The sequence below is a fragment of the Podarcis tiliguerta genome (genome assembly GCF_965153285.1).
Source record: "Podarcis tiliguerta genome assembly, chromosome: 2".
Taxonomy (NCBI): domain Eukaryota; kingdom Metazoa; phylum Chordata; class Lepidosauria; order Squamata; family Lacertidae; genus Podarcis; species Podarcis tiliguerta.
The window spans coordinates 18807806-18834432 of record NC_139535.1 but is presented as its reverse complement, the minus strand read 5'-3'; the positions used below and the strand labels follow the sequence as shown (position 1 = coordinate 18834432).

General features: G+C 48.4%; 2 protein-coding genes and 1 long non-coding RNA gene across 4 annotated transcripts in view; 2 read left to right on the top strand and 1 right to left on the bottom strand.

Moving 5' to 3' along the window:
- Positions 1–9115, top strand: part of LOC310670281 (kyphoscoliosis peptidase-like) — a 26617-nt gene extending 17502 nt beyond the window's left edge. For both annotated transcript variants that reach the window (XM_083425369.1, XM_083425368.1), the window contains exons 10-15: positions 1232–1314; positions 2706–2814; positions 3865–3982; positions 5235–5417; positions 6550–6740; positions 7750–9115. In XM_083425369.1, the coding sequence (XP_083281495.1) occupies positions 1232–1314; positions 2706–2814; positions 3865–3982; positions 5235–5417; positions 6550–6740; positions 7750–8648 (1583 nt within the window). In that variant the 3' untranslated portion in view covers positions 8649–9115. The remainder of the gene's footprint in view (positions 1–1231; positions 1315–2705; positions 2815–3864; positions 3983–5234; positions 5418–6549; positions 6741–7749) is intronic.
- Positions 5434–24367, bottom strand: LOC310671111. Its single transcript, XR_014507794.1, has 3 exons — positions 24250–24367; positions 6375–6534; positions 5434–6112 (listed from the first exon to the last, which is right to left on the bottom strand). It is a non-coding gene; the product is annotated as an uncharacterized lncRNA (long non-coding RNA).
- LOC310670389 (kyphoscoliosis peptidase-like) lies at positions 11771–26627 on the top strand. Its single transcript, XM_083425654.1, has 8 exons — positions 11771–12083; positions 15730–15786; positions 18740–18822; positions 19810–19918; positions 20565–20676; positions 22269–22457; positions 24278–24468; positions 25510–26627. The coding sequence occupies exons 1-8, from the start codon at positions 11990–11992 to the stop codon at positions 26409–26411; spliced, it is 1737 nt and encodes a 578-aa protein (XP_083281780.1). The 5' UTR covers positions 11771–11989; the 3' UTR covers positions 26412–26627.

Sequence of the window (26627 nt, the reverse complement as noted above, 5' to 3'; positions counted from 1 at the left end):
ACGCTAACACTAGAAATGTGCCTTGCTGGAAATACGTTAAGTTCAGGATTGTTTCGCTACTGTTTCCAATTGTTGACTTCTGCTAATAAAAGGATCCTTGCCAGAGCTAGCCGGCAGCTTGCTTGGAGCATGCTCACATGCATTCAACTCCCGTGCCGTCCTCCGTTATTTCAACAATTTGCCCTTTCCTGTTCACTGTAGTCCAACCCTATTAATCACATTTTAGGTCCTTCTCCTTTTCGCCCCCATCTGTTTTTCTACTGGACTTCCTCTGTTTTATAGAATCACAATAATAATAATTTTATTATTTGTACCCCGTCCATCTGGCTGAGTTTCCCCAGCCACTCTGGGCAGCTTCCAACAAAGATTAAAAATAAATTAAAATTTCACACATTAAAAACTTCCCAGAACAGGGCTGCCTTCAGATGTCTTCTAAATGTCAGGTAGTTGTCTATCTCTTTGACATCTGATGGGAGGGCATTCCACAGGGCGGGTGCCACTACCAAGAAGGCCCTCTGCCTCCTTCCCTGTAGCTTAGCTTTTCACAGTGAGGGAACCACTAGAAGGCCCTTGGCGCTGGACCTCAGTGTCCGGGCAGAACGATGGGGGTGGAGACGCTCCTTCAGGTATACTGGGCTGAGGCTGTTTAGGGCTTTAAAGGTCAACACCAACACTTTGAATTGTGCTCGGAAACGTACTGGGAGCCAATGTAGGTCTTTCAAGACCGGTGTTATGTGGTCTCAGAGGCCGCCCCCAGTCACCAGTCTAGCTGCCGCATTCTGGATTAGTTGTAGTTTCTTGGTCACCTTCAAAGGTAGCCCCACGTAGAGCGCATTGCAGCAGTCCAAGCGGGAGATAACTAGAGCATGCACCACTCTGGCAAGACAGTCTGCAGGCAGGTAGGGTCTCAGCCAGCATACCAGATGGAGCTGGTAGACACCTGCCCTGGATACAGAATTGACCTGTGCCTCCATGGACCCCATGGGAGTCCAAAATGACTCCCAGGCTGCACACCTCGTCCTTCAGGGGCACAGGTACCCTATTCAGGACCAGGGAGTACTCCACACCAGCCCACTCCCAAGAACAGTACTTCTGTCTTGTCAGGATTCAGCCTCAATCCATTAGCCGCCATCCATCCTCCAACTGCCTCCAGGCACTCGCACAGGACCTTCACCGCCTTCACTGGTTCTGATTTGAAAGAGAGGTACAGCTTTTCCATGTTTGTTCCTAGATTACCCATGGGATAAATCCAGCCTGAAAACAATACCAGTCGACTTGACACAGTTTAAGGAACTGGATGCCTATGCATCAAAGGTATGCAATCTCTTTTACAGGGTGGAATAATAGTGTGGAATTTGCTGGGATGCAGAGATCCTTTTCCATGTGGATTTGGAATTTGAGAGTGCCTTCAAGTGTGCTCTCCTGATAGGAGGAAACCCTCTGTTCCCAATGGGAAACATCATGAGTCGCAAGACCCAGCTCCTGTTTCCCACATGATGGACAGACACAACAGAGCGCCTATTTATGTAGGCTGCATATGCACCATAGGTAAAGGACCCCTGGATGGTTAAGTGTAGTCAAAGGTGACTATGGGGATGTGGGAGGCACTGTGGTCTAAACCACTGAGCCTCTTGGGCTTACCCATCGGAAGGTCGGTGGTTCAAATCCCTACAACAGGGTGAGCTCCCGTCGCTCTGTCCCAGCTTGTGCCGACCTAGCAGTTCGAAAGCATACCAGTGCAAGTAGATAAACAGGTACCGCTGGGGTGGGAAGGTAAACAGCGTTTCTGTGTGCTCTGGTTTCTGTCATGGTGTCCCGTTGTGCCAGAAGCGGTTTAGTCCTCCTAGCCACATGACACGGAAAGCTGTCTGTGAACAAATGCTGGCTCCCTCCGCCTGAAAGCGAGATGAGTGCTGCAACCCCATAGTCACCTTTGACTAGACATAACTGTCCAGGGGTCCTTTACCTTTTACCTTTTATACGCACTATATAAATACACCAAAGTATCCTGGAAACTATCATAACCCCACAGAGCTGCAATTCCCAGAACCCGTAACAAACCACAGTTCCTAGGATTCTTTTTTGGGGCAGAGAGATATGCTTTAAATGTTTCATACTTAGCTATTTTGGGATGGCATTACCTTGGCTGCTCCTTTGCTTTTAAAATTCAAGAGATAAATCAAAAGTCAAATAAGATTAGAGTCAACAACCACAGTTTAGCAGCCATTCCCTCTCCTCAGAGAACTCTGGCTAGCAGTCATTAACAAGCAATTATCAGTGCCGATGTGAGGAATCTCTGAAGGAATTCATGACAATTAAACTGGTGTACAATCAATATGTATTGTTGGTGGCGGCGGCACAGCAGTCCATATCACCCCTTAACCTCCTCTTCTCCAGGCTAAACATGCCCAGCTCCCTTAGCCGTTCCTCCTAAGGCATCGTTTCCAGGCCTTTGACCATTTTGGTTGCCCTCCTCTGGACACGTTCCAGTTTGTCAGTGTCCTTCTTGAACTGTGGTGCCCAGAACTGGACACAGTACTCCAGGTGAGGTCTAATCAGAGCAGAATACTGGCACCCATGTCAGTGCATGTAGGACTGCACCTTAGGCTTTATTTAAACAGGTGGTTGCCTTGGATAGAAAAATGGAACTGGGTACCCCTTTCCCATAACAAAAGCTACTGAATCTTTTCCCTCTTGTGAAACAGGTAAATGTCAGGACTAGCGTGGCAAACCTGGTGAGCGCCTTGCTCCAAAAAGCCCACAGTGACCTGGAGAAAGTCCGAGCCATTTGGATGTGGATTTGCCGCCACATAGGTAGGTGGCGGTGACAACTTTTTGTAAGCTTGTGCCTCTTTGCTTCTGACAACATCACAACGGACAGGCATTCCACAGGTAAAGCTCTCCCCTAGCCCTGCATCTCCATCCATACTGGGGGAGATTTTCCTTTGGAAGTGCTGCCTGCCTTGCAGCTGATAGATGCCTGGATGCCCCACAGGAGTGAGAAAACTCTGAAACAGGATGGGGAAGCGGTGGCCATAATGTTGGACTACAAACTCCCATCATTCCTGACCACTGGTCATGCTGGCATGCGGTGAGAGGAGCAGGAAGTCTCTGTGCTGCTGGTTGTTGCTTTTCTTTAGAATTGATGGCAGAGTCAGTTGAGGTACATTCAAAGCACATTCTTTTCCTCAAAGAAGTCTGGGCACTGTGGTGTGTTGAGTATTGCTGGGAATTGTAACTGTGAGGCGTATTCTACAGTGTCCAGAATTGTTTGAGGGAAAGAATGTGCTTTGAATGTGTGTTAAAGGTGAGGTGGCATGTAACAATAGGTAAAAAGGTAAAGGTAAAGGACCCCTGGACGGTTAAGTCCAGTCAAAAGGGACTATGGGGTGCAGCGCTCATCTCGCTTGAGGCTGAGGGAGCCGGCGTTTGTCCACAGACAGCTTTCCAGGTCATGTGGCCAGCAGGGCTAAACCGCTTCTGGTGCAGTGGGACACTATGACGGAAACCAGAGTGCACAGAAACACTGTTTACCTTCCTGCCGCAACGGTATCTATTTATCTACTTGCACTGGCGTGCTTTCGAACTGCTAGGTTGGCAGGAGCTGGGACAGATCGATGGGACCTCACCCCGTTGCGGGGATTTGAACCGAACCGCCGATGTTCCGATCGGCAAGCCCAAGAGGCTCAGTGGTTTAAACCACAGCGCCACCCATGTCCCATGTAACAATATTTTCATTGAATTGATCAATCACTCTGATCTTCTGCTCAAAGTTTGCAATCCGAGTGAAACTGTTGCAGCCCCTTATTCACTGTGCATTTCATGCTTTGGAGTGGTATTTCACAAATTTCTTTTTTTCTCCAGAATATGATGTGGAAGGCTACCATAACCGTGACAAGGTGTCTTGTGAGGCAGCTGATGTCCTTCAATCAGGAAAGGGTGTTTGTGCTGGATATGCCGGACTCTTTGAAGAAATGTGCAGGTAAGTCCTATTGGCCCCAGTCACTATGACAAACAATTGTTACTTGGCAAGGATGATGGGAGATATGGTGAGCCACGGGTTCCCTACCCCAGCACCAAACTATGAATGCTCCTGAAGCAAATTTTGATATATAGGCTTGCATTGTAATTGAGGTAGATCCATTGAAATTAATGATTAACTTGTTTTCAGTGGTATTCAGCCCATATTCTCTTAGTTTGCATTTTATATTCTAATGCACAATTATGGAAAGAAGGACAGGTGTGCTGGAAATCTTGTACGCACCCTGTTATGTATTCAGTTTGCCTGAGCTTGAGTCTGGACTAAGGATTCTGACCCCTCTGTTCTGATTTGATACATGATATCCAATCACAGAACATTTCAGGATTTGGGCCTCTGCCATGGGACGCGGGTGACGCTGTGTCCTAAACCACAGAGCCTAGGGCTTGCCAATCAGAAGGTCAGCGGTTCGAATCCCTGTGACTGGGTGAGCTCCCATTGCTCGGTACCTGCAGACCTAGCAGTCTGAAAGCACATCAAAGTGCAAGTACATAAATAGGTACCACTCCGGCGGGAAGGTAAATGGCAGTTCCATGCGCTGCTCTGGTTTCCCCAGAAGCGGCTTAGTCATGCTGGCCACATGACCCGGAAAAACTGCCTGAGGACAAACGTCGGCTCCCTCGGCCCGTAAAGCAAGATGAGCGCCGCAACCTCAGAGTTGTTCGCGAGAGGACTTAACTGTCAGGGGTCCTTTACCTTTTTACATTGGCCTTTAAACTCTGACTTATGATTTGCAGCTTGGAAGTTTAGACAGCCAATCACGTTGGGAGTGGGAGTGGCCAAGGCCTTCAGAAATGTACATAAGCAGTTGCTTTGCTTCTGTTGTCCAGTTCTGTTAATTCAATAAAAGTTCTTGCTGTTATCACTGTGTCTTGCCTCGTGGGAACCACCTACACTTCACACCCTCCCTAACCAGCATCCTTCACCAATCACTGCCCCTCTGTGCTACCTTAAAAGCTTAAGCTAAATTTCTCTGTCTGTCTGTCTTCAGAATGTAAGCTGAGATTCTCAGGCTGCCAGATTTTGCTTCCGACGACAGCTTCTATGTCAATGCATGAAATGCAATCTGAAATGCATTGGGCTTGAAATAATGTTGTTTGGCTTCTCCCTGGAAACAGAACAAAAATGATGCATGACAATTCCAGCCCAAAAGAGCAGTGAAATGGCATTCCTGAGTACCTTTCTTTCTCCTCAGTATTGCAGGGATACAGTGCAAGAAGTTGTCAGGGTATTCCAAAGGGGCTGGGTACAAACCAGGAAAAGTCTTTAAGGGAGCGAGTACTCATGCTTGGAATGCTGTCCATCTGGATGGAAGTTGGCACCTTTTGGACAGTACGTGGGGAAGTGGCTACGCGGACAAGAAGAGCTTCGCTTTCAGGTATGCTGTCAGGCAAAAGAAAGCCTGAAGACAGTGTGGGACTCAGTGAAGGTATAGTTCACTTCTGCTGCTTTTAGAAGGCTTTTTATTTTGTCTGTTTGCGATTTGATGGCCACAGGGCTGACCATTTGCAACGAGAACCAAGCCATAGGTGATGGTGATGGGGGAAATTATGGAAACTCCACCAACCATTCATTTATCTCCTTGAGTTGTTCTAGAGTATTATGCTTATCCTGGGGATAATGGAAGCTAGGTTGTTGCAACATAACAGCCTTCGTCAACCTGGTGCCCTCCAGCTCTTTTGGACCACAATTCCCATCATCCTTCATGCTAGCTGGGGTTGATGGGACACAGAGTTCAGCAACATCTGGAGGGAATCAGATTGGGGAAGGCTTGTTTAGCACAGTGTGCAAAGCCTCAGCTGTGCCCAATGTTAATGAAAGCTGGTTTAAACAAACTAACTGGATAAGCCATGGCTTGTCAAACAAACTGCTGTTAACATTAAGCATGGATTTGGGTGAGACAAACTTTGATTAATCTGAACCAGGGTCTAGTTTCTTCACAGCAGTGTGTGAATGTGAGGCTGGCTTTGGCTCATTTTTGACATGCTAAATCTGACATCGGAACTGCGCCGTGGGCATAGCCAAGGGGGGGGGGAGCAGCTGCACCCCCCATCAAGTAAATAAATCAAAATACTTATCCGTATTTTTTGCTCTATAAGACTCACTGTTTCCCTTCTAAAAAGTAAGGGGAAATATGTGTGCGTCTTATGGAGCGAATGCAGGCTGTGCAGCTATCCCAGAAGCCACAACAGCAAGAGGGATTGCTGCTTTCACTGCGCAACGATCCCTCTTGCTGTTCTGGCTTCTGAGATTCAGAATATTTTTTCCCTTGTTTTCCTCCCCCCAAAACTAGGTGCGTCTTGTGGTCTGGTGCGTCTTATAGAGCGAAAAATACGGTAACTAGCTGACCAGTTGCATCGCAGATAGCTCAATTCTGCCCCCATGATCTAAATCCCGGCTATACACACGAACTGGGCCGATATTATTCCACACTAAGCTTTAGGTAACTTTCCCAGTTTGACTCTGGTGATGACTGAGGCAATTTTATGAAATGCCTTCTCCTTCTGCAGGTACGATGAGTTTTACTTCCTTACCCACCCGGCTCTGTTTATTAACGATCACTTCCCAGAAGACCACAGCTGGCAGCTCCTGAAACGGACATTATCGCTGCAGCAGTTTGAACGCGATGTGTGGTATAAGTCTGCGTTTTATTCAGTGGGACTGATAGGCACATCCACGGCAACGTCAGTCATCGAAACAGGTAAAGTCAATCAGAAGCATCCGTCTTGTTGTTTTTGACAGTTACGCTGACAATCCGTCTCATGTTTTTTCAAAGGCGAAGTGCCCCATGACATGAGTCGCTACTGCATTATTATGAAGCAGAGGTGAGGGAACCTGTGGATCGGAGAACCTCCAGAGGTCGCTGGACTACAACTCCCATCATCCCTGACGATTGGTCATGCTAACAGGGGCCGATGGGAGCTGGAGTCTCACAACAGCTGGAGGGCCACGTAGGTTCCTCGCGCAACAATTGTGAGGCAGCTGGATTGTGCCAGGTCTATCTGGACAATCCCCGCACATTACATATTGATATATATTTCAGCAGAGCCTAGGACCCTCATACCTACGGGACCGCCTCTCCCGGTATGCCCCACGGAGAGCCTCAAGGTCCATAAATAGCAACACCCTAGTGGTCCCGGGCCCTAAGGAAGTTAGATTGGCTTCAACCAGAGCCAGGGCCTTTTCAACTCTGGCTCCGGCCTGGTGGAACGCTCTGCCTCATGAGACCAGGGCCCTGCAGGATCTGATTTCTTTCCGCAGGGCCTGTAAGATCTGATTTCTTTCCGCCTGGCCTTTGGCTTGGAGCCAATTTGATTCCCTCTCACTCTTTCTTTTTTCTTTCTCCTCCTGTGATGAGGCTGCATTTTAATATTTTAATGTTTCAATATTTATTGTTGTATTTTAATCTTGTTTTTAAGTTGTATTCATTCAACTTGTTTTTATTATTACTTGTTATCCGCCCTGAGCCTGGCCTTGGCTGGAGAGGGCGGGGTATAAATAAAAATTATTATTATTATTATTATTATTATTATTATTATTATTATTATAAAACTCTGCTAAGACCTACTGAATGACAGAATAAATAAACATAAACCAGCACAACAAACTCTCACTTGCACAACAGAACTTTCCCCTCCTCTCCCCTGCAGCCCTTGTGAGCATTTCTCTTTTAAACAAGTATTAACAACCCTTTCACTTTTCTTTCACAGAAAATGGCAAGGCAACTGTTTCCATTGAGAGTCGATCTCCGACCTTCTTCCTTTGCAACCTCAACGGGGCAAAAGAGCAGTGCTTCATGACCCTGCAGAGGAACGGGATGACCGTGGAAGTGTATCCTCAGGAGGTGGGAACTCATAGCTTAGACATCTTCGCCAAACCTTCCAAGAGCAAGGAGGACTACAGCCACGTTCTAAACTACTCCCTGGTGTGCCGATCTGTGGACAAGAGCTTCCGCTTGCCCAAAGCACTCATCTATCCTGTGGGGCCCAGCTGGTCATCAGAGGAAAAGGGGATCCTGGAGGCTTTGCCCGAAAGCCCCATCATACACACTGACGACGGCCGCTGTGTTGTCACTTTCACTCAGACGAGTGACCTGGACTTCTTTGCCACCCTGGACTCGGATACCAGCCGCACGCCAGAGGCTGTACGGAGGCGTCACATCTGGACCACTCGCTGGGGCACTAAGGTTGAGTTGAAGGTGCATCTCCCTCACGCAGGGGCCTTTGCTCTTCACATCTGGGCAAAGAAAGCATCCGATCCGGGGAACAGTCACTGCGCCCTCAGCTACCTCATCTCCTGCCCAAATAAGAAGGTGACGTGGCCGGTTTTCCCACAAAGCTACACGAACTGGGAGGATGCCTTTGAGCTGGTGGCACCTCTCGCCGGCGTCCTGCCGGCCAACCGTGATGTAACGTTCAAACTCAAGCTTCCTGGTGCAGACGAGGTGTCTGTCGAATGTGGAAAATCTCGTCCACTGAGGCTGAGTGAAGACAGTTTCTGGGAGGGAACCTGCAGCACCTCAGGTGGCTCCACAGTGACAGTGAGAATGGCAAAAGGTGGCAGTAATACCTTCTGGTCCCTGTTGGAGTACAAAGTGGAAAGTCACTAGCTTGGAGACAGACTCAGTGGGAAAGTTGTGAACCACAGATCGCTCCATCGACTCTGATTTGGCAGGGAAGCTTCACAAGGCTGCCTCCTCTCTCAGCTGTCGTTTTGGGGCTGCCTCAGTGGGGGAGATAGGAAGCAGGGCTCATTTCATCAGCTTCACTGGAAGTTTCAAGTTTCAAGGAACCTCCTGCCCCTGAACTGGGGCAGATGGTTGTAATGTATTCAGTGGTCTGTGTTTGCCTGAGCTAAGGATTCTGAGCTCCTCATTTGATACATGATGTCCAATCACAGAACATTTCAGGATTTGGGCCTCTGCCATTGGCCCTTGAACTCTGAGTTGTGATTCGCAGCTTGGAAGTTTAAACTGCCAATCACAGGAATGGGAGTGGCCCAGGCTTTCAGGAATGTATATAAGCGGTTGCTTTGCCCGTTTCCCAGTATGTAGTTCAATAAAGTTTCTTGCTGTTATCACTGTGTCTTGCCTCGTGGAACCCACCTACATTTCAATGGTCATTATGGGAACAGCTGTTTACAAATTGGCACCAAAGTTTTGATTTTTATATTCCCTCACTGTCCATTTTCCCTTGGGGTTTTTTTATTTTTTAAAAAAGATTGTAAGCCTGTGTGTAGTGACTGTCTTGTTTTGATCGAAAGCACCCTTAAGTGCAAGTAGATAAATAGGTACCGCTTTATAGCGGGAAGGTAAACGGCGTTTCCGTGTGCTGCACTGGTGCTGGCTCGCCAGCTGCAGCTTCGTCACGCTGGCCACGTGACCCGGAAGTGTCTTCGGACGGCGCCGGCTCACGGCCTCTTGGGCGAGATGAGCACGCAACTTTAGAGTTGGACATGACCAGCCCGTACGGGCAGGGGTACCTTTACCTTTACCTTTTAATCTGTTCTGGGAGTCTTTTTATTATTATTGAAGAGCAGGGTACAAGTAGCTTGAGTCCAGTCAGGGAAGAAGGCCAGGGTATAAATAAATAAATACCATAAATAAGACAGAAATGTGTGGCAGTGTGGTGTAGTGGTTAAGAGTGGTGGACTCGTAATCCGGTGAACCGGGTTCGCTTCCCCGCTCCTCCACATGCAGCTGCTGGGTGACCTTGAGCTAGTCACATTTCTCTGAAGTCTCTCAGCCTCACTCACCTCACAGAGTGTTTGTTGTGGGGGAGGAAGGGAAAGGAGAATGTTAGCCGCTTTGAGACTCCTTCGGATAGTGATAAAGCGGGATATAAAATCCAAACTCTTCTTCAAATGTTCTAAATAAATAATAAATAAGTTTGGCCACATTAACAAGTTCTAGCCTTACTTGATGGGAAGGAAATAGCAGGAAATTTATTAACGGCAGCTTTTATTGATGGGCTGCTTATCAGATCTGCAGATGACACCAATCTGGGATGGGTAGTCAATGCCGCAGAAGACAGAATGAGGATTCAAGATGACCTTAACAGATTGGAGACCTGGGCCCAAAATAACAAGGTGAATTTTAGTAGGGACAAATGTAAGGGTCTACACTTAGGCAGGAAGAGTCAGATGCACGAATATAAGATGGGGGAAACTTGGATTGCCATGTGAAAAGGATCTAGGGGTCTTAGCAGACCACAAGCTTAACATGAGTCAACAGTGTGATGCAGTGACAAAACCCCCCACAAAAACCCTAATGCTGTTCAAAAGAAGTATAGTGCCTAGATCAATGGAAGTAATAGTCCCACGTGGAGTTCTCAGTCCAGTTCTGGGTGCCACAATTTAAGAAGGATATTGACACTCTGGAACGTGTGCAGAGAAGGGTGACCAAGGTGATCAAGGGTCTGGGAAACCAAGCCTTATTGGAGCTGGGTATGTTTAGCCTAGGGACACGGGTGGTGTTGTAGGTTAAACCACAGAGCCTAGGACTTGCTGATCAGAAGGTTGGCTGTTCGAATCCCCGCGACGGGGTGGGCGCCCGTTTCTCAGTCCCTGCTCCTGCCAACCTAGCAGTTCAAAAGCATGTCAAAGTGCAAGTAGATAAATAGGTACTGCTCCGATGGGAAGGTAAACGGCGTTTCCGTGTGCTGCTCTGGTTCACCAGAAGTGGCTTAGTCATGCTGGCCACATGACCCGGAAGCTGTACGCTGGCTCCCTTGGCCAATAAAGCAAGATGAGCGCCGTAACCTCAGAGTCGGTCATGACTGGACCTAATGGTCAGGGGTCCCTTTACCTTTACCTTTATGTTTAGCCTGGAAAAGAGGAGACTGACAAAAATCTAAAGGGATGTCACATGGAGGAAGAAGCAAGCATTCTCTCCTGCTCTGGAGGGTAGGACACAAACCAATGGCCTCAAGTTACAATAAAGGAGATTTCAACCAAACATCAGGAAGAACTTCTGTCACTAAGAGCTGTTCAACAGTGGAACAGACTCAGAAGGTGGTGGGCTCTCCTTCCTTGCAGGTTTTTAAGCAGATGTTGGGGGCCACAGGTGAGAGCTGAGTGTAGGGTGGGGACCAAAGGTGGATGGACTACCCCAGAAGGAATCATAGAATCATAGAGCTGGAAGAGACCACAAGGGCCATCGAGTCCAAACCCCTGCCTAGCAGGAAACACCATCAGAGCACTCCTGACATATGGTTGTCAAGCCTCTGCTTAAAGACCTCAAAAGAAGGAGACTCCACCACACTCCTTGGCAGCAAATTCCACTGTCAAACAGCTCTTACTGTCAGGAAGTTCTTCCTAATGTTTAGGTGGAATCTTCTTTCTTGTAGTTTGGATCCATTGCTCCGTGTCCGCTTCTCTGCAGCAGCAGAAAACAACCTTTCTTCCTCCTCTATGTGACATCCTTTTATATATTTGAACATGGCTATCATATCACCCCTTAACCTCCTCTTCTCCAGGCTAAACATGCCCAGCTCCCTTAGCCGTTCCTCATAAGGCATCGTTTCCAGGCCTTTGACCATTTTGGTTGCCGTCCTCTGGACACGTTCCAGTTTGTCAGTGTCTTTCTTGAACTGTGGTGACAGGAACATGACCTGGATCTGTCCCAGAGGGGAAGTCCAGCCTCTGTGTTTTGCCCGCTCCAGATGAGCCTGGCCCAAGTCTATTGTTCTCTTACACTCACTGATGACATCACCTCCAGCCAGGGGAGGGGGAGGGAAGGCTGGTCCCCTGAGCATCTGCAGCAAGTAGTCACCTGTGCTTTTTAGACATGCTCAGAAATGCTTCACAGCCATGAGCTTGACCAAGAGACTTGCTAGCCGCCTCCCTTTCTTTAGAACGTCACCTTAAAGATATAAAACCACAGTCATGGAGATGACCCGAATATGACATCCAGGCTACCCCCGCCCCCTGGTCCTATGACGTTGTGTTCCTATGGATTCTTCAGTAACTCGTTCTCTCTGTGTGTATGTTCCTGGCGCCGCAGGACTCCAGATATTTCCCCACCGGACGAGGCAGGACAATGAAGGTAAGTGTCACAGTCCGGTCTACAGGCGATAGAAGTACCGGCTGAGGACGTCGGGAACAGGGGCTAGGTGGCAGGGTGGGAGCAGAAATGAGAGTCCAGAAGTCAGGGGCCCGAGGGTCAGGAAGCAAGGAGCGATGAAGTCAAGGGTCCGAGGATCAAGAAGCAAGAAGCCACACACAGCAAGGCAAGAAACGTGTTGCTGTGGCAAAGAACCAAAGGGAAATGCTGACCTTTTATCCCTTCCCGGTTCTTGCCACCAGGTGCAGTGAGTTACCAAGAGGCCTCACCTGTGTGGCCACACCTTGCCTCTCCAGAACAAACTTAGGAAGGCCCCAGTCCTGCGAAGCCCTACTGGTCACAGAGTCCAGCTCCTGCACACACTCCTGACAGTAAGGCCTCCTCCGTACGGCCATACATTCGGGATAGGCACAGCGGTTGTAGATGAGCCCAAGGCGCAAATTTGGACTCAAGAGTTGTGGGCAAACGAGAACAGCATAGGAGGCTGCCTTATACAGTGGTACCTCGGGTTAAGAATTTAATTTGTTCTGGAGGTCCGTTCTTAACCTGAAACAGTTCTTAACCTGAGGTACCACTTTAGCTAATGGGGCGTCCCGCTGCCACAGCCGTGCAATTTCTGTTCTCGTCCTGCGGTAAAGTTCTTAACCTGAAGCACTATTTCTGGGTTAGCGGAGTCTGTAACCTGAAGCGTCTGTAACCCGAGGTACCACTGTACTGGATCAGGTCATTGATTCATCTAACTCAGTGCTGTTGACACTGTCTGGCAACAGCTGTCCAGGGTTTCAGGTGGGAGGCATTCTCAGTCCAACCCAGAGATATTGGGGATTGAACCTTCTGCTTTCAAAACAGATGCTCTGCCACTGAGCTACAGCCCTAAAGACAGAATTCAGTACAGTGGTAATTTAATTCGTTCCGGAGGTCCGTTCTTAACCTGAAACCATTCTTAACCTGAGGTACCACTTTAGCTAATGGGGACTCCCACTGCCGCCGCCGCGCAATTTCTGTTCTCATCCTGAAGCAAAGTTCTTAACCCGAGGTACTATTTCTGGGTTAGCGGAGTCTGTAACCTGAAGCGTCTGTAACCCGAGGTACTGAAGGACCACACGTATCTGCTATTTGGGTCCCTGAAGCACAGATTCACACAAAGCGGCAAAACGCTTCTGCAGGTTATTAACAGGATTTTTATTTGAAGTGCATATGCAGAACAAAGGCACAGGGCGATCAGTACGCAACCTGTACACAGTAGTCAGGGTGCGCCCCTTTATATAGATTTGCAAAATAGAATACCACCTGATCTCTTGTAAGTCACCTGATTTCTTGTAAGTCACCTGATGTCTGGGAAATTGAAACTTATAATAAGTTCCTATATTACCATATAAGGTCTTGGTCTTCTCTCCCTCCTTCCTGCAACCTCCTTCATCCTGGTGCGACAATAAATCCTTGTTCTTTATCTCTATCTGCCCAGGCTAGACATTCTAACGAGGGGCCCATTTGCAATGTAACATTTAAGCATGTCCTTCAATAATAGAACAATTACCGTATTTTTCGCCCTATAGGACACACTTTTCCCCCTCCAAAAATGAAGGGGAAATGTGTGTGCGTCTTATGGGGCGAATGCAGGTTTTCGCTGAAGCCTGGAGAGCGAGAGGCGTCGGTGCGCACTGACCCCTCTCGCTCTCCAGGCTTCAGGAAGCTATCCGCAAGCATCGCGTGCCCGGCGGGAGGTCCCGCCAGACGCGCAAGGCTTGGGGCGGCAGCCTGCAGCCCGAAGCAGGGGGTGAGCTGCGGAACCCGCCCCCTGCTTCGGGCAGATGTCCGCAAGCCTTGCGCGCCCAGCGGGAGGTCCCGCCGGGCGTGCGAGGCTTGGAGCGGCAGCCTGTTCTGGGGGCTGGGGTCGGGGGAAGCTCAGGCTTCCCCCGCGCCAGCCCCTGCGCCTGGGGGGGAAAAATAAATTTCCCCCCTTTATTTCCCCCCCCAAAAAAACTAGGTGCGTCCTACGGGGCAGTGCGTCCTATGGGGTGAAAAATACGGTATATTGTAATATGCTCCTTCAGTACCACTGTACAGGGATGGAGGATCAGTCTATGACATGATGATGCTCAGTCCGTTGCTTCCCCCCCAACTGCCCCAATTTCTCTTTTTATATCTAAAGTTTAGGGAAGTTTTTAATGTTCGATGTTTTACCGTGTTTTAATATTCTGTTGAGAGCTGCCCAGAGTGGCTGGGGAAACCCAGCCAGATGGGTGGGGTAGAAATAAATTAATTATTATTATTATTATTATTATAGTAGCCATAAAAGACTGACAATCTTCATCACACCACCCCTCCGCTGCCTCCACTTCTTCCCCGACCTTATACTGAATACAACACTAATGTCTCATATCATAGAATCATAGAATCATAGAGTTGGAAGAGACCACAAGGGCCATCGAGTCCAACCCTCTGCCAAGCAGGAAACACCATCAGAGCACTCCTGACATATGGTTGACATATCAATTTGACATATCAAATGTAACTGATTTGTAGAAAAGAATTTACAACCTGAAAAAAGCGGCAACGCACGTACTTTTGTAAACCAAGTAAATCTTAATAAAAAAATATTTTTTAAAAAAAGAAAACCAGCTATCTAAAGACCAGCACCAGGATGAGAGAAAGCAGTGCTTTCAGTTTAGTTGTTGAGTTTCCAGCAGCCCCAGCAAGCATGGCCCATGGCCAGAGATGATGGGAGTTGCAATATATGTTTTTAATGTACATATTGACACCTGCCACTCCAATCTCCATGAGTGGTGCAATATTTTAGGGGTTGCAGTCTGTGTTCCCTTTGGGAACTTTATGATAAATGGTGTCTTTATGATATATGGTTTATTTGCACCTATATACAACTTGCACCTAGATGGAGGGATTATGGAGCATTTGCATCCTATCAAGATTGGATTAAAGGACAGCAAAAACCCATCCTCTGCCTCTCTTTGTTTCAGCCTGTCGTCCTCAGCTCACTTGGACTTCTGCCCCTCCTTCTTCTTCTCTCTGTGAACCTCCTTCCAGCCTACGTCATTCAAAGCTGTAACCCTAAACCTTGCCTTTGCCTCTGCCCACTAACACTCAGTCCCCTTGGCCTGGCACTCTTGCCCTATAATGGTTTCCTAGTTGGGCCATCGCTGGCCTTTGTCCCCTGCTAATGGCTCATCCAGCAATCTCTACACAGAAGTGGCTTGGCTTACTAGCCTAACTAAATCCAGGTGGGTTCCAAGTTTAATCAAAGCTTGATTAATTCTAGCTTTTAATAAAGCATAGCACATTTTGGGGGATCTAGCTCCCCCCAACTCATAACGATACAGCGGTACCTCTGCTTGCGAACAGGATCCGTTCCGGAGGCCTGTTCGCAACATGAAAAGAGCGCAACCTGAGGTGACGTATCTGCGCAGGTGCGCAGTGCAGTTTGGCGCTTGTGCGCATGCGCAAAGCATGGTTTAGCGCTTCTGCGCATGCGTGAGCGGCGAAAGCCGGACATAACCCTTTCTGATACTTCTGGGTTGCCGCGGGACGTAACCTGAAAGAACGTAACATGAAGCAAACGTAACATGAGGTATGACTCTATTGTCTCACCCCAACAATACCAATTTCATAGGTTATCAGGATGACGGAGAACAAGGATCAACGCTGTCTCAGAGACAAGATCTGTATGGTAAATGCAAATTATTTGTTATATATGACTACAGGCCTGTATATCAACCATAGGGAACCTTTGGCCCTCCAGATGTTGTTGGATGACAACTCCCATCCGGCCCTGCGAGTATGCCCGGTGGCAAAGGATGATGGGAGTTGTAGTTCAGCAACATCTGGAGTGCCAAACATCCCCACGCCTCCTGTGTATCATAGTAGAGAAAGCATGTACCCATGTGCGCACCCACCATACACATGTTGTGAGATACTCTGGGAACAAGGCTTGCATGGTAAATATTAGCTACACTGCACCCTTGCCTCCAGGACTGGCCCTATATTTAGGCAGAGTGGGAGGGGGGCATGTCTGGCACCGGATGCTCATCAGGAGAAGGGGGGGCAGGCAGTGACGGGTCAGAGGGCAGATCTCTGCATGCTACGCAGCCTGCTTTGCACCTTCTGCATTGGCCTGTGTGGGAATGTTGTCGATAGCATGAGAGGATATATTGATTACCGTACTTTTCTGTCTATAAGAAGCCCCCATGTATTAAAGGTAAAGGGATGCCTGATCATTAGGTCCAGTCGTGACCGATTCTGGGGTTGCGGTGCTCATCTCGCTTTATTGGCCGAGGGAGCCGGCGTACAGCTTCCGGGTCATGTGGCCAACGTGACTGAGCCGCTTCTGTTGAACCAGAGCAGCGCACAGAAATACTGTCTACCTTCCTGCCAGAGCGGTACCTATTTATCTACTTGCACTTTGACGTGCTTTCACACTGCTAGGTGAGCAGGAGCAGGGCTGAGCAATGGGAGCTCACCCCATTGTGGGGATTCGAAACGCCGACCTTCTGATCGGCAAGTCCTAGGCTCTGTGGTTTAACCCACAGCGCCACCCGCGTCCCCATGTTTTAGACGCCCCCTATTTTGGGGGACTCTAATTTAAGAAAATGGGGGGAGATGGCACAGAGTTGTTGAGCTTTTATTGGGGGGGGGGTGCCAAAAATTGCTCACCCGCACGCATTGCAAAATCCGCCTCCCATCTGTCCCATCGCCAGCAGAAGCTGCCAATTGCCCGCCTAACTGACAGAGCGTCGGCCAATCAACACCACCCATTGATGCAGCAACCAATAACATGCACAATAGCTGCTGACAGCTGTAGCAGCAACCAATCAAACACCCACCCTATGCACTACCCAAGTGTAAGATGGCCCCCAATTTTTAGCATGATTTTTAAAGAAAAAAACATAGTCTTATACAAGGAAAAGTATGGTAAATATTATCCTTCCTCACACTAGTGAGCTGGTCGCAGAGTATATTCCCCTGTATATTGCAGGAAGCTAGTTGGTAGATTTGTTCGAATCTCTTGAGTTAAGCAATCCAGTCTGGCTTGTCCAGATCGGGTTGTTCCTGGTGAATTGCCCTTTATTCCCTCTTAAAACAATAAGGACACAACTGACTTCTTTAAAAGTAATGATAAGAAGTTTATTTACATTCAGTTCACAGTATGATCCTGAAGGCAGGCTTTAGCTTGTAGTTACAGAAGAGAGTGTGAGTCCATCCCATATGGGGACTGAGCCCATGTGCGGCTGGCTGAGAGCCGGCAGACAGCAAAAGCACCAAGAGATCAGCATCAAGAGAAGAAATGGCAAAAAGAGGGCAACAAGAGAGTCAACAGAAGGTGGCTGCATGACTAGCCCCTTTAAAGGGTCGTCAGGGTCAAGCCCATCTACCTTGGTCACATGCAGGGGGAGGATGCCCCAGACAAGTATGACAGGAAGTTCTTCTGCCTGGAGTATCATCCCCCTGTGTGTCCACTCTGGGCAAACAGGGAATGTCGTACTTGACTGCTACAGTGATGTAATATCCCACAGCCTGCTCTCCTCAGGTGTGGTGTCCCATCACCTGTGTTTAGCTTCTGTAAATGGAATGAGATGGGTGGGGTATAAATTATTATTATTATTATTATTATTATTATTATTATTATTATTATTTATGTGGCATGTGGGTGGGTCAGCCGGTACACTTTGTCCATCATCTGAACCAGCCCATGTGCAAAACCGGAGGCTTCAGTGTAAAGAGGACTTCCCTAAGGAGGTACCAACTGTTCCAGTGGGAGGTGCATGTGACGTTAACATATGAGAGTGCTGGAGGTGAAATAGTTAAACAAGTTACCCAATCAGAACCCAGGGGGGTGGAGTCAGAGGGACTATAAAACCAGCTCTGGGAGGGAGAAAAGGGAGTTCATTGGGAGTTGGGTGGTTGGTTGGAGTGGGAGTGAATTGGGATAGAGTCTGTGGGTAGGTTGAGTTAGGGTAGAGAAATAAGCTGAGTCAGGAACAGTTAGGGGCTGGGAAGACAAGTAAATATCTGAGAGGTGGTTTAGTGAGTGAGAGCAGGTAGCGGAAGTTATAGGTCTGGATAGGCACCCCATGAATGTAATTGACCGATACCGTTTATGAAACCACACGCTTGTTAAACTGCAATAAATAAACAGAAGTTTATGTTCCAATTTAACCCTGACTGGACTCAGTATTGTACCAGGTAGGGCCTGGGTGGTGGCAGCGAGAAATAAAGTGGTGGCACAGGGATCAATAGACGGTGAAACATCCGGGGACCCTGTGTGATCGCCACAGTGCAAAGCTTGCTATTCCCTTCACAATATTTGTCAACTACGGTCCAAGAAATAGAATAGTCTAAAATTGTCTTGTGTGACGGCAGATCAAAACCTGCTCCAGCGCTGTCTCACTGGTTCTCTTTCTCCATGGCCATGTAAGTAGAGAAACATTGGTAAATGTGTAGGTTCAGTACCTCCACTCTGGGTTTTACTTGGGGAGTAGAAAATGCCCGATATCTGTGGCCTTTTTAATTTGCTGCAGTTCGGCCATTTCAGTCCCATTGTAGGTCCTCCTCCATTTCTCTCCTTGCCTTTTTCTGCTGGACTTGCGCTGGTTCTAGAATGACTTTTCCATGCTTGTTCCTAGATTACCCATGGGATAAATCCAGCCTGAAGTCAATACCAATGGACTTGACGCAGTTTAAGGAACTGGATGACCATGCATCAAAGGTATACTGTCTCTTACGGCAATATAACCCACACGGAATAATAGTCCTGTAAAGAATATTTTAGGATGCTGAGAGTTTTGTTTTTTAATGTGGATTTGGAATTGGACCCTAAGGGTCCATTCCAACTCTACAATTCTATGGTTCTATGACAGTACCTTCAAGTGTCCTCTCCTTATAGGAGGCAACTTCTTCTGTCCACATGGAAGTTCACAGTGGGAAACATTATGCTTCAAAATCCACCCCAAGCCTGAAACAAAGGGGATTTGGCTAACAGCTGAAGATTGTGGAAATAGCATGCCTGTGTAAAGAGAAAAGAAAGATTAAGCATGCTTCATCCTTCAGAACAATTTTACTTGGGGATAAAATTTGATAGATTGATCAACTAGGATGTATACACTTACTCAGCTAACTGTGTATTCCTGAGCAGTTTTACCCAGAAGTAAGCTCCATTGAGGGACGCGGGTGGCGCTGTGGGTAAAAGCCTCAGTGCCTAGGGCTTGCTGATCGAAAGGTCGGCGGTTCGAATCCCTGCGGCGGGGTGCGCTCCCGTTGTTCGGTCCCAGCGCCTGCCCACCTAGCAGTTCGAAAGCACCCCTAGGTGCAAGTAGATAAATAGGGACCGCTTACTAGCGGGAAGGTAAACGGCGTTTCCGTGTGCGGCTCTGGCTTGCCAGAGCAGCAATGTCACGCTGGCCACGTGACCCGGAAGTGTCTCTGGACAGCGCTGGCCCCCGGCCTCTTGAGTGAGATGGGCGCACAACCCTAGAGTCTGTCAAGACTGGCCTGTACGGGCAGGGGTACCTTCAGGTAAAGGTAAAGGTACCCCTGCCCATACCTTTACCTTTACCTTAAGCTCCATTGAGTTCAGTAAGACTCTTTTTAGTGCATGTAGGATTTCAGGCACCCTACGTTTTCTTTGGACAGCAGAAAGGAACTGGGTACTGCTCCTCCATGTTATCTTCTACAGTATTTACCTTTCCTGAAACAGGTGAATGTCAAGAACAACGTGAAAAAACTGGTGAATGTCTTGCTTCAAAAAGCCCACAGTGACCTGGAGAAAGTACGAGCCATTTGGATGTGGACGTGCCATCATATAGGTAGGTGGGGGTGTGACATTTCTGTGTGCGAAGCCGGAAGCGATCCCTCCAGACAACAGAACAACTCTTCTAGTGGTGTTATAGGAAAGCTCCTTTATATAGCATTGGATTAAAGCAGAGCCTTTGAAGGTGATTAACTGTTGTTTTGTGAACGAAATAGTAAAGGTAAAGGGACCCCTGACCATTAGGACCAGTCGTGACCAACTCTGGGGTTGCGGCACTCATCTCGTTTTATTAGCCAAGGGAGTCGGCGTACAGCTTCCGGGTCATGTGGCCAGCATGACTAAGCCGCTTCTGGCGAACCAGAGCAGCACACGGAAACACCATATATCTTCCCGCCGGAGTGGTACCTATTTATCTACTTGCACTTTGATGTGCTTTTGAACTGCTAGGTTGGCAGGAGCAGGGACCGAGCAATGGGAGCTCACCCTGTCGCGGGGATTCGAACCGCCGACCTTCTGATTGGCAAGCCCTAGGCTCTGTGGTTTAACCCACAGCACCACCCGCAGATACCCCTAATTGAACTGATTAGTTACTCGTATCTTCTGCTTAAAGTTTCTGGTGTAGGTGAGGTTGCTGCAGTCCTTTATTGGTTGTGCATTGCAGACTTTGAGGTGACTGTCCATAAATGTCTTTATTCCTCCAGAATACGATGTGGAAGGATACCATAACAAGGTGCCTTCTGAGGCAACTGATGCTCTTCAGTCGGGAAAAAGCGCTTGTGGGGGATATGCTGGCCTCTTTGAAGAAATGTGCAGGTAATTCCTATTGGGCCCCAGAGAGCTGGAGAGCCACATGTCCCCCACACCTGCTCTATACAGGCGGCTTTCAACACATCATTATGGAGACAAACCTGGGCCCTGCTACAGTCACTGGAAATCCTGCTTGGCCCTTCCCCACCATGCTTCCTTCAACAAACACTTCTTGTACCTTTTAAAGCCCTTCTGTGCTGCCTTGAAAGCTTGCACTAGATCCCAGTCTCTCTCTCTCTTCAGCTTGCAAGCTAAGATTCTCAGGCTGTCCGATATAATAATAATAATAATAATAATAATAATAATAATAATAATAATACCCCACCCATCAATATTTATACCCCGCCCATCTGGCTGGGTTTCCCCAGCCACTCTGGGCAGCTTCCAACACAATATTAAAATACAATAGTCTATTAAACATTAAAAGCTTCCCTGAACAGGGCTGCCTTCAGATGTCTTCTAAAAGTCTGGTAGTTGTTCTCTTTGACATCTGATGGGAGGGTGTTCCACAGGGCGGGTGCCACTACCAAGAAGGCCATCTGCGTGGTTCCCTGTAACTTGGCTTCTTGCAGTGAGGGAACCGCCAGAAGGCCCTCGACACTGGACCTCAGTGTCCAGGTAGAACGATGGGGGTGGACACGCTCCTTCAGGTATACTGGACCGAGGCCGTTTAGGGCTTTAAAGGTCAGCACCAACACTTTGAATTGTGCTTGGAAACGTACTGGGAGCCAGTGTAGGACTTTCAAAACCGGTGTTATGTGGTCTTGGCGGCCGCTCCCAGTCACCAGTCTAGCTCCCGCATTCTGGATTATTTGTAGTTTCCGGGTCACATTCAAAGGTAGCCCCTACGTAGAGCGCATTGCAGTAGTCCAAGCGGGAGATAACTAGAGCATGCACCACGCTGGCAAGACAGTCTGCGGGCAGGTAGAGTCTCAACCTCCGTACCAGATGGAGCTGATAAACAGCTGCCCTGGACATAGAATTGACCTGTGCCTCCATGGACAGCTGTGAGTCCAGAATGACTCCCAGGCTGCACATCTGGTCCTTCAGGGGCACAGTTACCCCATTCAGGACCAGGGAGTCCTCCACACCTGCCCGCCTCCTGTCCCCCAAAAACAATTGGCTCCTAACAACAATTTTTGTACCAGTGCAACATGCAAAACTGTCATGCAGGACTGGGGGATCTTGGGCCTTCCAGATGTTGTTCAGCTACATCTCCCATCAGCCTTAGCAACCTTGGCCAACCACCAGGAATGATGGGAGTTGTAGTTCAGCAACATCTGGAGGACCAAAGATTCCCCAAACCTGTAATATGCAGTTAAATGAGGCAGCTTGGCATTTCTTCAAAATAAAGTAGTAGTCCACAGGTGGCATTTAGCATACTTCTGTTTCCTCCATCAAAATCCCAAATTGCACATCCTTAAGGGGCAAGATTGGACAATATAGGAAAAAGTCTAAAATGCCGGGTGTGTTTTGGCTTCTCCCTGAAAACAGAGCAAAATGAAGGATGCCCATTCTAATCCAAAAAAAAGCATTGATTGCAACCACAGTGCCTTGTTCACAACGGTGTTCTTGAATCCCTTTTCTTTCCCCCTCAGTCTTGCAGGGATACAATGCAAGCAGTTGTCCGGCTTTGCCAAAGGGTTCCAATACAAACCAGGAAAAGTATTTGAGGGGAGAACTAATCATGTCTGGAACGCTGTTTATCTTGAGGGAAGGTGGCATCTTTTAGACAACACGTGGGGCAGCGGCTGTGTGGATGACTCTTGTAGCAAGTTCACTTTCAGGTATGTTGTTAGGCGACAGAAAGCCCAGTCAGAGTGTGGGATACAACGAGGGTATAGTGAACTTCCTTTGTTTTCAGATTTTTGTTTGGTTCGCTTGGACCAAAAGTCAGAATGGGTGATTTGATAGCCACAGGGCATCAGCATGGAGTGTTGTGGTAGTGGTGGGACAATTACCGTAATAGGTTCTAGAGCAGCGTTTCTCAACCTGTGGGTCCCCAGATGTTGTTGGACTACAACTCCCATCATCCATGAGCTCTGGCCTTGCTAGCTAGGGGTGATGGGAGTTGTAGTTCAACAACATCTGGGGACCGACAGGTTAAGGAACGCTGTTCTAGAGTATTATGCTTATCCTACATGTGTAGGATTTGGGGATCCTGGAGTTTGGGTCATTGCAACACAGCAGCCTTTCTCTACCAGGTGCCCTCCAACAGTTTTAGACTACCACTCCCATCATCACTAACTATTGGGTCTCAGGCTTCAGGGACTCAGCTTCCTCGCACCCTCCCACCCTTTGGCAGCAGATAAGCAAAACAAAGCGAAAGGGGTCTCTTACCAGATTTTTAATGATTGTAGCCAGAGAACAAAGAATCCATTTCTAGGAACGAAGGTGCTCCCAGTTAAGGTTTCAACCCACTTCCTCCCTAGTCACCCACTTCTGCATCTTGCAACCAGATCTCACAACCACTCTGCTTTCTGTGCTGCCACCTTATCTGCTCTCCTTGACCTTGGGCTGAGTGGATGGATGCTTTCCAGCGAAATGGAGCCTGTTCACTCTCTCTCTCCCAGTTCTTCTCCTCCTAGCTGTTCACCATCCAGTTCTTCCCAACTTCGGTCTTCTGAACTATGTCCCTCTGCAAACCACTGTTCCAAATCTATACTGCTCCACTGCTCCTGGGAAGATTCAGGATCCTGAGCAGGAGCAGGGGGCGGGGGAGGCTGCCTCCATTCCTCTCAGCGCAGCCCTCCTCAGCACGGTCCCTGACATTGGGCCACATTGGCAGTGGTTGATGGGTCATAGAGTTCGGCCAAACCTGGAGGGAATCAGACTGGGGAAGGCTGGATGAGTGGGTCACCCAGTTCCTAAACTGTGGCTAGTGTTAACTATGGATGCGCTTGTCAAATTGTTGTCATTAAGCGCAGATGTGGGTGAGAAAACAGGCTGTGGTTAATCTAATCAAGGATCTGGTTTTCAAACTGTTCACATGTGTGGCTGTGGGGGAGGGAGGCTTGCTATGTTTCTGTCAGGGAACTGCCATCAGTGTCTGAGGGAGAGAGCAAGCTCCGAAGGGATCCCAGAGAGCGTCCTGGGAGTGGCAGCCCATCTTCTGGGGGAGAGAATCAGCGTAGCTCCAGTGGAGAAGGGGGGGAGATGGGGGAATCGGCAAGGCGATCCCATGACTCCTTGCCGGGGACCAGCGGGGAGAGAAGGGGTCCTCCGCTGCCCACGCCCTCCTTGCGCAGAAGGCTTCCGCGCAGGGAGAGTAGGCGGAGACTGGGCGTCAAAAAACTTCTTTGCTGGAAGAAGTTTAAGAAACGCCCACTGACGGATTCTGCCAGCGATTGAGACGGTCACGGGCAAGTGGCTGCCCGGACAGGAAAGGTTCACTCAGGCAACCCAGCCAGAAGTTGGGACAAGCTTACGCACGAGCAACCCCTAGAAACATTACAGTTTCATTCCCAACATGCTAAGCTATGGTTTCACTTGACATCTGAACAAGGCCTAGAAGGATTCCACGCTCATTTCTAGATAGCTTTCTCTGTTTGACCCTGGTGCTGAGATTTCATGAAAGACTGCACAATTCTGCCTTCTCCTTTTGCAGGTACAATGAGTTTTACTTCCTTACCCATCCAGCTCTGTTTATTAACGATCACTTCCCAGAAGACCACAGCTGGCAGCTTCTGAAACAGACATTATCGCTGCAGCAGTTTGAACGTAACGTGTGGTACAAGTCTGCCTTTTATTCAGTAGGACTGACAGGCACATCCACGGCAACGTCAGTCATCGAAACAGGTAAAGCTAATCAGAAGCATCTGTCTTGTTGCTTTTGCCTGTCACACTTACACTGACAATGAGTCTCATGTCCCTTTAAGATGCTACTGCGCTGTAAAGCAGGGATGGGAACCTGAGGTTGCTAGACTGCAACCCCCATCATCCCTGACAATTGGTCGTGCTAGTTGGGAGTCCCACAACAGCAAGAGGGCCACACAGGTTCCTCACCCCTAATCGAGCAGAACCAGAACTTAATGGGTCTTCCAAGGTGTGAAGGAGGCTCAGGAAATCTGTTATCTTTCTCGGAATTGTTAGGTACAGATGATTTTGAGGCAGCTGGATTGTCCTTGCTCTATTTTGATTATCACTGATTATTACTCCTGGCAAACAAGGCCATTCTGTGGCCTTCATGGAGTTGTGAGGTTAATTAAAACTAACAATCAAGACGAAGTAAAGCCTGAGGGGAGAAACAACCTACAGGTGGTTGTTCAAGGACGAGTCAGTGAGGAAAGAACAGACTGCCTGTTTCCCATCTACCAATCTATTAACCATCATTAATTTCAATGCATGGGACAAGGGTGGCACTGTGGGTTAAACCACAGAGCCTAGGACTTGCCGATCAGAAGGTCGGCGGTTCGAATCCCCGTGACGGGGTGAGCTCCCGTTGCTCAGTCCCTGCTCCTGCCAACCTAGCAGTTCAAAAGCACGTCAAAGTGCAAGTAGATAAATAGGTACGGCTCTGGCGGGAAGGTAAATGGCGTTTCCGTATGCTGCTCTGGTTTACCAGAAGCGGCTTAGTCATGCTGGCTACATGACACGGAAGCTGTCCCTCGGCCAATAAATTACCTTTAATTTCAATCTTATATATGGGTGTAACCCTATTTCTCACGGCAAGGTGGCAGAAAATCCATAGGGGGAAATCCATTCGTGGGGATTTAAAATAAAAATATTAACAAGTACAGAAAAGCCATTATTTTTTGCCCCTTACAATTTTTTTTTACTGAATTCCTGTTGCATACAAAAACATGTCAACATCAAAAAACCTTTGCTTTTCTTTCACAGAAAACGGCAAGGCGACTGTTTTCATTGAGAGTCGCTCTCCAACCCTCTTCCTCTGCAAGCTCAACGGGGCAAATGAACACTGCTTCATGACCCTGCAGAGGAATGGGATGACCCTGGAAGTGTATCCTCAGGAGGTGGGAACTCATAGCTTAGACATCTTCGCCAAACCTTCCAGGAGCAAGGAGGAGAACTACAGCCACGTGGTGGAATACTCCCTGGTGTGCCCATCTGTGGACAAAAACTTTTGCTTGCCCAAACCGCTCATCCAGCCTGTGGGGCCCAGCTGGCAATCGGAGGAGAAGGGGATCCTGGGAGCCTCACCCGCCAGTCCGATTGTCCACACTGATGACGGACGCTGCGTTGTCACCTTCACGCGAAGTAGAGACCTGGATCTCTTTGCCACCCTGGACTCTGAGGCCAGCAGCACGTCGGAGGACCTGCGGAGACGTCACATCTGGACCACTCGCCAAGATGCCCATGTTGAGTTGAAGATACAGCTCCCTCATGCAGGGACCTTTGCTCTTCACATCTGGGCAAAGAAAGCATCCGATCCGGGGAACAGCCACTGCGCCCTCAGCTACCTCCTCTGCTGCCCAAACAAGAGTGTGTTGTGGCCGGTTTTCCCACAGAGTTATACCAACTGGGAGGATGCCTTTGAGCTGGTGGCACCAGTTGCCGGGGTCTTGCCGGCCAACCGCGATGTGACATTTAAGCTCAAACTGCCTGGCGTAGATGAGGTGTCTGTCGAATGCGAAAATTCTCGCCGACTGACTCTTAGCGAAGACGGTTTCTGGGAGGGAACGTGCAACACCTCGTGTGGCCCCCGGGTGACAGTGATGATATCAAAAAATGGCAGCCACTCCTTCTGGGCCCTGCTGGACTACAAAGTGGAAAGTCACTAGCTAGGAGAGGAGAAAATTCAACTATGTAAAAAGATCTATGCTTACCGGAAGAGAGGGAAACGGTAATCCATCATTAACCACAGCTTGTATGTTAACCAGGTATAACCGGGAGAAATATTAGCAGTCGGATACTGGGGTATCTGATATTACGAGACTAAGGGCATGGGGAAGTGGTCCGAACAATAACCCTGACTATAATTAAAGTAAGGGAAGGCA

Excerpts from the sequence above, each read along its gene's own strand:
- LOC310670389 (XM_083425654.1), top strand. The coding sequence starts at position 11,990 with ATGGATTCTTCAGTAACTCGTTCTCTCTGTGTGTATGTTCCTGGCGCC. Across the intron at positions 15,787-18,739 it reads TCAGAGACAAGATCTGTATG|ATTACCCATGGGATAAATCC; the intron begins GTAAATGCAAAT and ends GCTTGTTCCTAG. Across the intron at positions 19,919-20,564 it reads GTGGACGTGCCATCATATAG|AATACGATGTGGAAGGATAC; the intron begins GTAGGTGGGGGT and ends TTATTCCTCCAG.